The sequence below is a fragment of the Diadema antillarum genome, unplaced genomic scaffold, assembly GCF_040938485.1.
Source record: "Diadema antillarum isolate AM-2024a unplaced genomic scaffold, OU_Dant_1.0 seq00000723_RagTag, whole genome shotgun sequence".
Lineage (NCBI taxonomy): Eukaryota > Metazoa > Echinodermata > Echinoidea > Diadematoida > Diadematidae > Diadema > Diadema antillarum.
Window position 1 is genome coordinate 337,205 of NW_027271626.1, and position 16,144 is coordinate 353,348.

Genomic DNA, 16,144 nt, shown 5'->3' on the forward strand with positions numbered 1-16,144 from the left:
ATCTGTTTTTCATTGAAGTCAACTCAAATAATAGTGTGAGATTGCATTTTATCCTATTGAAAATCAAATCAATACTTTTGTCACTTCTCAGTGGCACCATTTACTGATTTAGGCAAAGATCATTAAAACACTATGCACAGATAGTTCGGGGGTAGAAATTGTGAAGGAGCCATTACTAAAGAAAGCATGTATTTGTTTCTTTGTAATGATTTGTATATATTGTTTTATATTTTGCCAAATAAATGAAATAAATGAATGAATGAATCTTGTCTTTGAACAATCCTTATACTGTACACCAGTGTCCCTTGAGAGCCAAAAGGGCGTATCTTATAACTCTGAGAGCCATTCAATGTAATGTCTTTCTGCTCATCTTTATATTGTCTGCATTTGATACTCCAAAAGTCACAATGAAGGTATGAAGAGCAGGACAGTTCTAACATGGTTAGTCTGTAAAACAACTATCAACACACACACACACACACACACACACACACACACACACACACACACACACACACACACACACACACACACACACACACACACACACAGAAAAAGGAAAGAAGCTTGCAAAGATACATGTACATATATGTCTAGTGGTTTTCCGTCCCCCGGACCACTTATATCTGTCTTATATCTCAGTGGCCTCAGTTCATAAGAAGGTCACTGGTCTTTGCACATCCTGGATTTTCTAAAAAACTGGCGGACATGTTGTATCTCCTTACCCTGCCCGGTGTGCCGGCTCCAAGCGATGCCGGCGATGGCTTGTCTGCAGAGTTCGTGACGCCATCCGTGAGAGTGATTTCGTTGGGCCTGGCCAGGCTGGGGTCCGAGAGGGCATCCTTCTCCTCGACAGAGTCCACCGACGGACTGAGGCTCACGGAGTCTGAGGATAGTGTTCCTGCGTGACGGTAATGCAAAATAATAGACCAAATATGAACTTGCCTTACATTGTCTCAAACGCATGCAAGCATGAAAACCAGCCATCTTGAATTGTCAGACTTCTATTTGTGACACTACATCAAATAAAAATGTTTTCATGTGGTCTTTTGCTACTCTGTTGAGCCGGGTAATATATTGGGGACTATCTTACAGGGCATTCAGACACAAAAAATCTATACTAGAACGGTATAGCTATACCAAAATAGTATAGCTATACGATGAATTTATACGTCTGAATGCTGACTAACGAAACGACGTATAGCGAAACGACGTTCAGAGCATCATTTCGAACTAGAACTCAATAACGAATCAGCGTTCCACCGTGTCCATTGTGCATCTGAACGTATGGCGACCATAGAACGGTATAACTGGGCGGGGCTTAATGGGAGCGAGCACGAAAGGTGACCTTGTACCTGTCACTCATGGCCATAACAACATGCGCAGTGAGAAACTGCACATCTATACAACGTTTTTCCAGAATGGTCAAAATTAGCGTCTGAACGGTCTATCGGCTATATGATGATTCTTTATACGTCGTTTCTTTATCGAGTTTTGGTATATAAACTGGCTTGCATCTGAATAGGGGGTTAGTTAAACAAGTATCATTTTTTCCTGCAATGCATATCAGAAAATAAAGAATTAGCATACTTCCTGTGACTAGGGCTGCGTATATCAACTTTCTCATGTTTGAAACACTTATTAATAACCACTATCAAACCACATTTGCAAATGCTTTTAGGATCGCGTTTCTCGAGTTTTGCACAATTTATCAACTCTGTCAAGAGTCAATATGGAGGCCTTATCACTGTGCAGCTCCACTGCGCAGTTTGACCCAAGGAGCCCGAATGTGTAGTTGGCAGTGGTTGGTGTGGGCAGGTCCAAGCTAGAAAGGCATATTTAAAGCAACTTTGTGTTTATCAACTCCACAGAAACATGTTTCTGGCTCAAATGGGTTTGAGATGACACTTTTTTTCCACATTTCAGAAACTTGTTTCTAACCCCATAATCAAAACAGCTTTACACTAACAGCTGCTGTAAAACTCCCTGAAAGTTGTTGGAAACCTTAATTCTGTGCCAGAAGTGAGTTGATAAATGCACCCAGAGTAATATCAGCTTTTCAAAGTCCATCATTTTGTTTCATACACCTTTGTACCTGGTGAGCAAACTATGTGATGACCATTCTCTGACGAGAAAAAAAGGGGGAATACTGGGAGAAATTCCACCCTAAATCATCAACTCGACAGCACAGCTCACAACACAGAGAACACTCACAAATTTTAGAAACACCCCCTACAAAAAAAATAATAAAAATAAACCAAAATGAATAAAAGCACTACTTGGTGTACTTACTCATTATGTATCCCCCTTACTCAACACGAGCAATCCTTGTCCAATAAAAAATATTGCACATCCATCCACAAGTTTAGTGCAAGGCAAACTGAACGTGATCATCCCCCTAAAAGCAAGAACGGCTGTCAGCGCCCACGTCTCTGCCACTGTGCGGTGAAACGGTGAGACGCAGTGCGCGAGGCACCCGGAGGAAGAGGCAAGAACCCAGATATAGTCTGTAGACCTCTCTCTGACTATTGTTTGGGGGCCTTCTCTCCCCCAACCCCCCCCTTTTTTTTTCTTTACTCTCCCCCTCCTCTTCCATCAGAGATAATAGTTACAGTATAGATTACAAGTGTTGGCTAGATACCATGGATATCTCCCTCATCACGTTAACACTCTTAATCATCCAATTAGGTCAAGTTTGGGGGGCATGGATGGGAAGTGGGGAAGGGGTAAGGAGGGGGTAAGTGAAGAAGAGAGGGGAAGGGAGGCGATAGAGAAGGCACTGACTCCCACTCAGTGGGCCCCTCTCACGTGCTAGCTTTGGTTGCTATGATACGTGAGTACAAACCAGCTGGTGTACACAAATAGGGCATAAGGAACGGTTTACCGTGTAATACAATGCACAGAGATCAACTTGCGACATCATTGTTTTGAGGTCTTTGTTTCAATACGGATTTTTTTTTTTTCAATCTTTGTGTGTCTCTTTTTTCTTTTCCTCTTGACGATCACCTAATACCAAACACAGCTGTTGTTTCTAAATATAATTCTATACAAATATGAAATGAGCAAAGACTTTATTTTAGGAAAAGTACTAGTCTAAGCACAGTACCACATTGTCCTCATTGCAATTGAGCAATTGCTGTATAACTGTAGGCTGAAAAGCAAAAAAAAAAAGAAAAAACACCTTTAAGTAAAAGATACAGACAAACAAGCCAAAAACATCGACTTCAGAAAGATGCTTTATGAATTTGATAAAACCTATATGTACCAATGACTGAAAGAAATGAAAAAAGCGACCAATGGGAAAACCAAAGGAAATGGGAAAAGCAACCAATTTAAGCAGGTGTCCATACTGGACAGGTAGCTTGGAATACAGGGTCTATGAAAACTCTCAACAAGTTTCAATACGGAAATTTCTGTGGTTTGGTAGTATAAGTCATTATGCTATTCATTCGTAGTTTGTATATTTGTTGTTCATTTTTATTTGTTTCTATTGCAGAACTTGAAGAATGTCTTGAATGTTTCTGAACATGGCAAATTTTGGCTAATTTCTTCAATATGAGTTCCTCAATACTTTATTCAGATTAAGTACAGACTTGAATTCAACAAACTCTGTCTAACCTTCCTCCATGAAATAAGAAAATGTAAAATAATGCAGAGATTGCAATTCAATGATGCAGGGTGATAATTCGGCAGCAAAATTCTGGAGAAGTAGGAAGGGTTAACAGTAATATTTCCCAGACATGAAGGAGGAGGGGCATTTATACTGCCCACTACAATCAGGTAGCTTCCAAAGAAGTACTTGATGTAAAGCTTGATCATACAAACCTTTATAATAAATACAAATCAGCTTTGAAATGTCAACAAATTTGTCTATTCTTGTCTTTATCCCAACCTCAACCCCTCTCCCCCTTCCCCTAACATGCATATTTCATCATCAGGGGGTGTTTCATCAACTTAGTCAGCACTGACAATTTAGTTGTCAGTCACTGACAATTTCAGCAAAATCCTTGGTTTTGATTGGCTGAGAGGCTCTGGTCACTGACTGTTACTATGGATATTGTCAGTGAATGGCAACTTGTCAGTGCTGACTAAGTTGATGAACCCCCCCCCCCCCCCCCCCCCCGATCTTGATCTGGTACCCCCCTCAGTCCCAAGATCACAAAATGCCATTGACAAATGGATCATCAATGGTAATGGCAGGGTTTCTCATATCCCTGTGTCCAACACTAAATCTTGCATGTAAAGTTCTCCAGCAAGAGAGGTACAGCTGTAGAATGCTAGAGATATCTGTTATAATGGCTGACCATTTCAGGATTTGTGTGCAGTGTCCTTTTCTCATACAGAAGAAACAAAAAGTTTGAACAACCCTGCAACTGTTGACACGAGCTGAATCCAATAGCTAAAGGTAGAAGGCCATCTCTTCAGAGAAAACACTACGTGATAAGGTAAGGTCACAATCACTGCATCGGTAATACATGTACCCTATTCAGAAGGCTCATCCTTATTGAAAATATATATCAGGAAAATATATAACACTCAAAATTGTAATGTCTGACCTTTACATCCAACTATGGAATCTAAATATTGGGAAAATTGTGACCTTTATGCAAAAACTGCACATGTGCCGTTGGACTGGAACTGTGAAACTGACATCATGCAACTCACAGTGTAAATCACAACTATTACTGTAAACTGTGCGGAGCTACAAAAATTGCACTCAAATGAAAAATTTTTGTGGTGATGTTAAAGGCATTATTTACCATTTGCAGATGACACAAAAACCCAAATTTAGTGCTTCAAAATAGTTCTAAAATGTGAGTTAGGGATAGAAACAACTTATGTAAAACTTTGAATCAATATAATTAATGTTAAGTATCGTTAAATATACAAAATGTGAACAATAGTTGTGATAAAGATGTTTCTAGACTAAACCACCTACAGCTATGGTTTAGAGCAAAAAATAGTGATATCTCCTTATATTCTAGGTTTTATTGCAAAATTTTTACATGGTAAAATGTTTTGTGACACATCTGACCTACTGTACATATGCATCAAATGTGATATCTTGAACATATTTTAAATCACTGCTCCCAATGATAAACACTACCTTTTAGGGAGGTTTTCAGCCCAAATGCACAAGGTTCTATCAAACAATGCCATATAGACCAAACTCAAGTTCCCATGACTTTGTGAAGTTTGTAGGCCTGCTACTTTTTACGAGTGATCAAAACTCCAATATCGTGTGCTTAATTGCAGTCTCAACAACTACTGTTGGGGACCAACATGTACACATGTACACATTCGTGCGTGCGCACACACACACACACACACACACACACACACACACACACACACACACACACACACAAATACATGCACAGACAATTACAGGGAAACACAAGCATTCCAACAAGAATATAAGCTTGAATGATTTTAGTCCAATTGCGATCATGTAATCGGAGGGGGGGGGGGAATGTGCATAACTTTCAGTAGTACTTATATCACTAGTAGCCATGTCGACTACCTCGACAGGGTACAGTTAAAACTATCACTTTCATTTAATGGGAGATGAGTCTGTTGTGTAGAGAAACTTGGCACAGGGAAGGCTGTATTACACAGAAAGAGAAATATAATGATTGGTTATAAATCATCTGTCCCCAGGACAGGACTTTGATAAAGAAATATCTGAAATATTACAAGTGCACATACAGTAAACTCCACAGAGGTATTCTCAAGTCCACATCTAAAAGCATACAATACAATCAGTCCCTGGATTCAAATCACTATTCTTTTGGAATAGATCCATACAGGCGCTCAAACTGTTGTCAAATTATGATTCAGTAATTCACTATGTGTAAGTGTGCAGTATAATATCTAAATGTGGAAATTCTCATTGTGGTCAACTGAGCTTTAACTATAAACTCATAGAACAGGGATGGTTTCGTTGAAACTGGACTTATAAAGTAAGAAAGTCATGGAACTGTATTCTGGTAAAGTTTCAAAGCCTACATGATACTGTCAATAACCTTAGGTCTACTATCATCATACTCTGACGCCTACAGGTACAGCTGTAGATCAAATGAGGCAATATTGAATTGGCACTTGCAGTACATGTCATTATTAACAAATCCTCCGTGTTAAGAAATAAAAAAATCATGGCACAAATGGATTCCACATCATTCAAAAAATGTTGAATACCATCTATACATCAAATTAGTCAACACTTACAGTTCCCTAAAAAATAAAGATACCATGAGTTGCAAAGTTCTGTAAAACTAGCCTGAACACAATTCCTTCCCAACTTCCTTCTCTTTACATACAACGTACACTTATTTTGTATCCTACATGCGTACTATCTCACACCATAGAAATACGCACACCTCTCTATCAACACACACTATGACAGCATACATACAAAGGCAAACAAAACACAGCGCATGCCACAGTTGAACACACTCACATGTCACTGAAATACAAACATTCACATCACACCAAACATATAAGTATGATGTAGCTTTCAAAACCAAGAAGGTATCAACTCCTTGTCCAAACTAACCATACAATGTACCAAATAAACACAGATGCAATGTACACACACTGTACACTAGTAATCACTAAATATACAAACACACATACGTACAGTGTATACACATATTTAATACATTTAAAGTCCATCAACAAGTGTTTTCCCCCAGCTGTGTCTACCACTGGTGCATCCTTCTCACTGATTCAGGGGCACCTACCATTCAGACTCTCTTCAATGAGGTTCAGGTACCATTCCCTCTCCTTCATCCAGTCCGTGGTCCCCAGCGAGGTGTCGAGGTCTTCGTCGCAATCGACAAAGAGGCTGTCCTCCTCCCCATCTTCCATCCTTCCCCTGCACACACCCAAATCTTAGATCGCAACCATTGCCTTTGCTCTCCCCCGAGCACAGATTTCTTTCCCACGAGGTATGAAAGATCTGGCCGTGTTGGAAGTCTTATTCCTTCCTGATCTCATGCGAGAGCTAACGAGCCCGAGTCTCCGGCTCTGAGACTCTCTCCTCCACACTATGACGGATGGATCCTCATATCCACGAAAATAGACTGACGAAGCATAGTCTCCGCGACGCCATTTACCAAAGTGTTTCTGTAGTGACAGACGTTTTTAAAACAGTCTGGGAGGCTTGTTGTGAGAGCATTCATCGATCAAACAACAACAACAGCCACAGCCTCTTGTCGACCAGGTTTCACTCATTCCATCAAAGCACAAAACATCGTTGCACCTTCAGTGTGTGATGAGTAGCCACACATACAGCAGAACATAGGGACACGGACTACTGACTGGCCAGATTTATTAGGCTGTTACAAGAGCCCGTGATGAAGTATCTGCCGACACAACAATGAGAGAAGTAGCCAACGACGCATTCACAGAGAAAAGCGTCAGCCTGATGACCCCGCCTACGTAAACGTGGATGCAATTCAGACACAGTGGTATGATGCAGTACGGTCACGCAAGTTTTACAACATGATGCATTATCTGGGAATAACATGCAGTAATCAGCCTTCGTAAATATCGCCCAGCGGCCTCATATTACCAAGGCAGATCAAATGACAGAGGACGACTGCCGCTCCATGACAGTCCAACACATTTTTTTTTCTCACAGGCGCAGTGTAGATCAGTCTCCCGCCGCTCAGCAACCAAGGCTAGGCAAACTTCCTCGTTGGAAGAAAAACCAAGATAACCAATATTTTGGATCTAGGTAAACAAAGCAAAGTCAATGTTCAGCCAAAGACAGTCTTCATACTTTACACTGCATCCTCTTCTCAATGAAGATAATGATTAGAATTTAAAAAATAATAACATTCAGTTGATATGTGTTATCTCCACGTGACATCCAATTTAGACACAGCCAACAACTGTCATAATCTATGCGGAGAGCTCATAACGTAACCCAAATGAACACAAAGGTGAACATGCTCTACTGTATGAGAAAGTAAGGACCGACATTAACGTGGCAGTACTGGTATGCAATGTAAGAGTGGAAGGCTTTTGCAACAGGTACTGCATCAGAAATCACCATGCCTTCAGAATAAAAAACCACAACAAAACTCCTGTCAGTAAAGACTACGGATGAGGACAGCTGCATGGACAGGGTAGGGAACACAGTTAATAACTTGCGGTGCTAGATAATATTTGTAATTCTACTGGTATCGTTTGCTACTCAAATTCTGTTTCATTACCTTTGTCACAAATACTTGAGGGCATACATCAACCCAATGTATCAGTTTTCTGCTCTGAATGATAAAGTGTCAAAGATCTCGTTTTGGTCAATTTCTGACCCATAGCATTACTTGTACGTTTTTAGATGATACAAGTTATCATTTAAATTTCTTTTCCAAATCTTTACATCACACACACACACACACACATAATATAGATAGATAGATAGATAGATAGATAGATAGATAGATAGATAGATAGATAGATAGATAGATAGATAGATAGATACACACATAGATAGATAGATACACTTGTAGATAGATATAGATAGATAGATAGATAGATAGATAGATACAGTAGGTAAATAAAGATGTAAATAGATGTAAACTACAGCATCCAAGCCAATATTGACAATAAGTGACCAACTGACTGCCCACCCTACCAACCTACAATGTACCACACGCCGATTCCTACACAAGGAAGCCCCTTCGAACTTCATTTCACAGAAGTATGATAAAACAACCCCTTCCCCATTTAAAAAAAAAAAACAATAATAATGATAATAATAGCAGGACTTCACATGAAACAAAATGTCTTTTTCATTTGTAGCTTAATGTATAAATTTAGGAAATCAAACATGCAATACATTGAGTGTATCGTACACACATTGTTACTAACTACATTTCCAGAGACTCCAACTCTCCCGTTTTCGACGGGAGATCTCCCGCCGAAAACCCATTTTTGCAAAATCTCCCGTTCTCCCGTTTGAGATTTAATTTCTCCCGCCCTGGCTCAATGTCTCCCGTTGGAAAGGATTTCTTACTTATTGCTATTGCAAAAATAAGCCTTAGATAACACCAGAGAGCATCTATAACCCTGAACTTCGCGCTTCGCACACATAAACTTGGATTCTCCCGTTTGCTAGGGGTTTCAGGCGGGAGAATCTCCAGATCAGAAGGTGCTTGGGGTTGGAGTCTCTGCATTTCTAGTGCCTTACACAGTACATCAGTGACTGTGAATTGTAAGAATATTTGAGGGTATGACACTTGTAGTTAAAAGTGTTTTCCCCTAGCCTAATGAAGCATTGTGAGGGGTAGTTGACTGCAATAGGAAACAAGACCACAAAGCTGATATGTGTATTTATATCTAACCATCAAATCACTGTAAATATCAAGAACTCATTTAGCCCAAGAAACTACTTTCTGACTTAGGTGGTTTTGGTGTTGTGTCTTTTCATAATGTTGAACGGATGTAGCGTCAGATGCTCAAATAAGTGCAACTCTTGACCATGAAATAGCAACTTCTGTGTATTCATGTGTTTACTGTATTCATGTAATGACAATTCCAACACATTTTCCATGGAATTCAAGTGCACAGACATAAAAAAAACAAAATTCGGCGGATTGGATATTTGGAAAGGCAACGAAAGGGCAACAAAATATTCGCAAAAAAAAAACAACAAAAACAACCAAACAGGAAATTCTAGGAACATGTTGTTGATAAGTTGCACATGAACTGCCATGAGGGAGTTTTGATCTTGACATAGATATGACACAATGATGACATCATACATGCCATCAACGGATGAGAGTTGAGAATATTCAGAAAGCCCTCAGAGGACGTTGCTGTCATGACATAATTTGCAAAACAGTACAAACTTAAATCAAACAAAACCGGGCAGAGTGTAGGATATAGTGTAGAATGACATCTCCCAGATAGGAGACACACCGTTAAACACTAAAACATTCAATTCACATTTGTAGGCTAAAGCCCTTTTTACACTTGTGTTTCTTAACCCCGGACTTTCTCTGACCCAGGACTATCGTTAGTCCCGTACCAATTTTTTCAGCTTTTTACACTGGCAAATTAGTCCCGTACTATCTCTTGTCCTTTTTACACTCGTATTTCATAGCCCCGGACTTTCCAAACCACATGAATATTCATGATTACGCTGTGTACTGTACATGTACATGCACGCACCGGCAGCCCTTGATTACCTTGTTTCTGATCAGTGAGGGTCAGACTTTGTCTCCGTCGCTTAGCCCAGGATTATTTTTTCGTTCTGTTTACACTCACTTGCTTGGCACCGCAATTGCGGTGCTAACCCTGCTATTTTGCAGGGCCAGATAGTACCGGACTATCGGTGGGGCTAGCCAACTTTGGCAAAAACGAGTGTAAACAGAAAGTGGGCTAAGGATAGTCCCGTACCAACGGTGGGGCTAAGGCCCCCCCCCCCCCCCCTTAGCCCCACCGTTGGTACGGGACTAAGCAAAAATTTACAAGTGTAAAAAGCCCTTAATTGGCCTATTCCCATCCTACCTGGTGACCCAGGAGTCCAAATTGTAGGTGTAAAATTAAAGAGAGCAAACTTCTGGTATCACACAAAATACTTCCACATGTTAATGCAAAATGTTTGGCAGGGCACCCCAGAGGATCTCCCATGAATACTCATTTGGGCAAGAGGCCCCATACCTCAAAACATTCAAGTGGCCCATTTATTCCACTTGACCAACAATGAGTTTAAAAGGCAATTCTGGACCAGTTTATAGTTAGCAGAACAGTAAAGATTTGATCAGAATTGGATGAAAGCAGAAAAAAGTTTCATTAATTCTCTCAAACCAGTTCTCAGTTAAACAGTCCTGCAAACAAATGAGTTGATGATGTTATTGCCTTACAACTCGCCATATGTTTTGTACACAAAATCTTCCATTTACCTTTTTTTTTTTCAATGCAATTATGCCCCAGTCTCAAATCCTATAGTCTAATCGATCATTATTTGGACATTTTTCAGCGAGGAGTAACATAATGTTTGACACTTAAAACAGCAGAAAAATTGAATGTTTGTTTATAGTTGATCAACTGAAAGTTATGAGGTTGTGGCATCATTAGCTCACTCATTTGCATTCGATATACTAACAATTTTATAACTTCTCTACTTTTTGATCCAATTCTGATCAAATTTTCACTGATATGCTTATCAGATTTCACTCTTTCTTCTCATATGGGTAACTGACCCGGAATTGCCCTGTATGTTGTTTTGGGCAAGAGGGCTAGTCGGTTTGTCTAGCACTCTTATTAGCAACAAATGTAGTTTCAGCTCATAGTTATCAGTTCACACTGTTGAATTGCCCCTTGCCATTTTTGTAAAATGTCTTATTATCATGTCCAGAAAGTTTGGTAAAGATTGGGTGAGCTGGTAGAATAGATGACTACCGGTACCTTTAGAATCCTGGTGGTGTCGCTTCCTCTATCACCTCACGGTATGATGGCCTATCATAGGTCATGACCCAATCGCTTCTTCTACTGTGTGTACATGCATGTGAGTATGTATGTATCTATGTGTATGTGTGTGTGTGTGTGTGTATGTCACTGTATGTATTCTCCTTCATACTTCTGGGAACAATCTCCTATATGTTATGACCTTCCACACACGGTAATTACAACCAGTTCACTATGACTCAAATCAAGCACTAGACCTTTTGGTACAGTTTGTATATCTATAAACATGATATACTTCTCATCCCACGTATGTAGCCATTTTTGGCTATGAATACAGGCAAAAAAAATATTCTTCTTTACACTCCACTTATGACCAAAGCCATTTTGAGAGTGCAATCTACTCTTTTTGACAGTTGTGCTCGATATAGCTACAGGGAATGGGAATCCCAAATACTGTGTACATTGTTTGATAACTTCATCATTCATGAAATGGTTGTATTTTGCATTTGCCATGGTTTCTAGGCATAGATTTGAAGTCCAATCAAACTTCATGTTTACCTGGGCCCCATTCTATCAAAAGATATAATCGATTATACATTGTAAATTTCCGTAACACACATGCTGCCATAGACTTATGATGGAAATCAACTATATAATCGATTATAACTCTTCATAAAACAGGGCCCAGGTCTTTCATTTATAGATTTATGTAGCATAAAATCATATGAACAAACTGGTGTAAGCTTCCTTGAAAGAAGGAAATGAAATTCTAAAAGTTTTGTGGTGTTGTCTGATTTCAAATTGCACATTGGAAAAAGAAAGCTGCACTTAAATCTCTACATTCAAATACTGATGATATGCAGAGACCCTAATAGAAAGAAAAAGGGAAAGACAATTAAAGAAAAGGCTGAGAGGAAGAACACTTAATCCCACAGGAATAAAGCTATAGCTATTGAGATAGTGTAGCTATAGTACATTGTAGCTATAGTAGATAAAGCTATTATAAACTAGAAAAGCACTCTGAGAGCGCAGACCTCCGCCAAGCATGCAGCTCATTTCCACCACTGATCTTGTTCTTCCATAGAGATATCAGTGATTTCCACCCATATAGATACGTACATATGTAGCATTGTGTGCTGAAAGTCGCCAGATTTCTTATAGAAGCCGTTGTTACGTCATATACCCTCAGCTGCACGGAGCGCCTCACCCTAGCAGAAACTAGAGCACGCGCTTAGTGCGCGCATGCCAACCTCAAATATGCGCAGCCTGAAATCCCAAGTTCATTGACCCTACCTGTACCTGCCAAAATATCAAAAATCCTTAATAAATTCCCCCAAAATTCTCGGATCACTACCAAAAGTTAATCGTTTGTTACTTGAGTCATTCTCAACCTTTCCTGCAAGTTTCATCCCAATCCATTAACTACTTTTTCAGTTATTTTGCACGCGGACAAACTAACTAACTAACAAACTAACAAACTAACTAACTATTACTAACTAACTAACTCATGAACGAATGAACAAACAAACAAACCAACGGTAACGAAAACATATCCTCCTCCCTTGGCGGAGGTAATAAGATAAAAATGCTGCATCATTGAAGAGTGCAGCATTATGTATGTACACTATAATGTCTCCCTTCCTATTGAAAGAAGTGACTACAATGTGAAGCAGCCATTTCCATCACAGCAGCAAACAAATTCACAGATTTTGTTCTCCTGTTCTCAGTGTATGGGGATTTTTGGAATTTTGCTTTCGGTTTTGCATTTTTTTTTCATTTCGTTCTTCTTCTTCTTTTTTTTCGGGGGGGGGGGAACAGTTGTTCTTTCTCTCTCTAACGGACAATGAAATGACAATAGAGAATATAGGCGAGGAACAAACAGGACATGTACAATTGCAGAATGAATTGAGTGTGAGTAAACCATTGGTGCGAGTACACCATGTACATTGTATGTATAGTCTATGAAGGTCAGCACCACCACACACTGACTGAGGTGTATGTGACGATGCACTTTTTTATTTCATTCCTGTCCACTTACTAGATAGACAGAGGCGGACTTGACCCTTTTTTTTTTTGTGGCTCAAGGTCAATTTCAAGGTGTGAATACCTGACATAGTTTTTCCTTGATATTGGGCATGCAGTTTCCGCTGGAAATTGATGGGATGTGGGAATATGACAGGTGAAAGAATATTTGTGAAATGAGTATTCAAAAAACACTGGTAATAATATGATACTTTAAATGAAGGATTCTCCTCCAAACTAACCACAACTGTAAACGTACATGGGTCATTCCATGGGGTTGGGCCTGCTCTAGATTTTCATGTTGTGCAGGGAATAAAAGTCATATTCTGAAAATTTTATCAAATAATTGCTTGTGGTTTGTGGTTATTCTTGGAGAGAGATGTGTGAAGAATTATTTGATGAATAAAAAACAAGCCTGTGTACAAATTTATTTTGTCTGTGACTGTTTCATTGTTGATGTCTCATGGTTTTTTGTGGTACCAGTTGTGACAAAAATATATGCCATTTTCATGGCAATGTAATACAGAAATACACAACCTTTCAGCATTATGCCTATCATAATTAAGAGAGGCAAGGTGACTTCTACAAAGACTATAAGGCACATAAACATGTGTCACAAAATAAGAACACCAGAGCATCTTGAAGCAACCTCATACCGATGTCACAAACGAAGTCCGCGGCGATTTTTGTTGTAACATCGGTATTGCATGGTTTTACATACACTTATAATCATAATATGATCAGAAACTTGATTTCTATAATTAGACTCATATTTTAGGAGTATTATTGTCCAAAAATTAGCATCAAAAAGCTCCAAATAAAAGAGAAAACACAGAACATATTACCGTACTTCCGTCCGAAGTCCGGCCTCTTCGTGTAACATCGGATAAGAAAGTCGCGCTCGCGACAAAAAGAAGAGCTACTAACTTCAGCAATCGTATTTACGTCACTGGCAGTACTTCCCCAACGGCGGGAAGACCACTTACAGCCCGTTCACACCTACCTGGACGGCGCAAGACCCGTTTTTCTGCTGTAGTCCGTGTTACATCGGTACGTGAATTTCGATGTTTCCGATCGGGAATTTCAATGTTTCCGATGTCAATCAGTAAGCTTGTACGCTATTTTACGAAGTAAATAACTTTTGTCACATTTTGTAAACTGTATTGGAGGAAAAAAACGATATTAAAACCACTAAACTGGCCAAATATACGGTGGACGATGATGCTGTTAACACGCTGTAGTCCCACATACTGAGATATTTGTTACTTGTTCATGTTCGTAATTGTGATCGCCAAATTTCCCCTTTTATGCCCGTCTCTGCAAAAGGAGCATGTGTTCTTCTCTTAGAAAACCGTACAAAAGTATGTCCAGTGTATCTTCACGGCAATATAACATTATTTTACCTCCCGATTCTTGTGAATTTTGGACCTCACTTATGTCATTCGTATCTACCAAGTAGATGTGCTGAACGTTAGTACGGTACTATGAAGTTGGAATATGTAGACGTCCCGACTGCGTCTGAGCTAAAGAAAGAGTTTGCCCAATTTTGTTGTTGATATTTTGGGAATTAAGAGCTGTTAGATTCTTTCTCTTGAACAGATTTACAATGTCAGTGTTTTCCTTTCAAGATTTCACTGACCTGTTAATAGCGTTAGATGGCTTTACGGTGCTCTGATGAAGCAGTACATGGGTTCACTGTTTCCATTCCACGTTCACCCACTGTAAAGTCTCAAAGCTAAAATGCCAGTTTCGTATTCATTTTGGGTAGGTAATTGGTAGGAAATAGTTCCATATGTACCGCAATCAAAATTGGCATCTTATAATATTGGTCTATCCTATCCTAAAAAAAGGGCAAAAATTTTGAATTTGATGGGGATTGAGTACCGTAAAAAAAAAGGGGGGCCTAGTATTTTGTTTGAGGTCTATTTGGAATAGGACCGTAACCGTAAACCTAACCCTATCCTTAACCCTAGCCATGACACTGGGGGCAGCGCCCTGCCCTTGGCCTTGCTAGCTTACATAGATGTGAAAAAAAAAAAAAAAATTAGCGTAGAATATTAAAATGATTTTTTACATGCTATATTATTATTAATATTATTAACATTACTGCTGTACATCATTTTAAGCGTAACCCATATTTTTTTTTTTTTTTTTTTTTTTGGTGGATGGTACACATGGAACTGTAGCCAACTGGTATGACAAGAGGTAGAAAGGTAAGCAAAATTGTCCAAATTATTTAATTCCATTCATATACACAGATACATCAACAGGAATATAAAGAGTACACAGACACAAATTTTCTGTTAATTCTTTCATTTTATTTCTCTTCACACCTTTTGTCCAGTTTGTCGATGAATCTGCCATGGATCCTCCTCTGCCGCAGCTACGTGATTAAACTACGTGAAAGAGTGAAAAGGGCACAGCCACAGCACTCCACAAACAGAAAGAGGAAGCTGACAAAGCAACACCAAAGAAGAGTGAACATAACAAACTAGACAAAAAGAAAACTGCACGGAGGGAAAATGGACATTGTAGAAAAGAGCAGAAATTAACTTCAAACAAAGAACATGGAGAAGACAAGAAAACTTGTATGATTTCTCTTTATTAGTTTTCATAGTTGAGTTGACAGTTGATGAAGTTGTTAGTCAGAGTATATAAGGTCAAATTGTGTAAGGCTCGACATCATTCTTCTTCTTATTAT

General features: G+C 39.2%; 1 protein-coding gene across 1 annotated transcript in view; it reads right to left on the reverse strand.

Annotated features, from left to right (window-relative positions):
* The window catches only part of LOC139738125 (active breakpoint cluster region-related protein-like), a 134,410-nt gene that overhangs the window by 104,217 nt on the left and 14,049 nt on the right, over positions 1-16,144 (reverse strand). Inside the window, exon 2 of the mRNA XM_071648786.1 lies at positions 726-901. Within this exon, the coding sequence (XP_071504887.1) occupies positions 726-901 (176 nt within the window). The remainder of the gene's footprint in view (positions 1-725; positions 902-16,144) is intronic.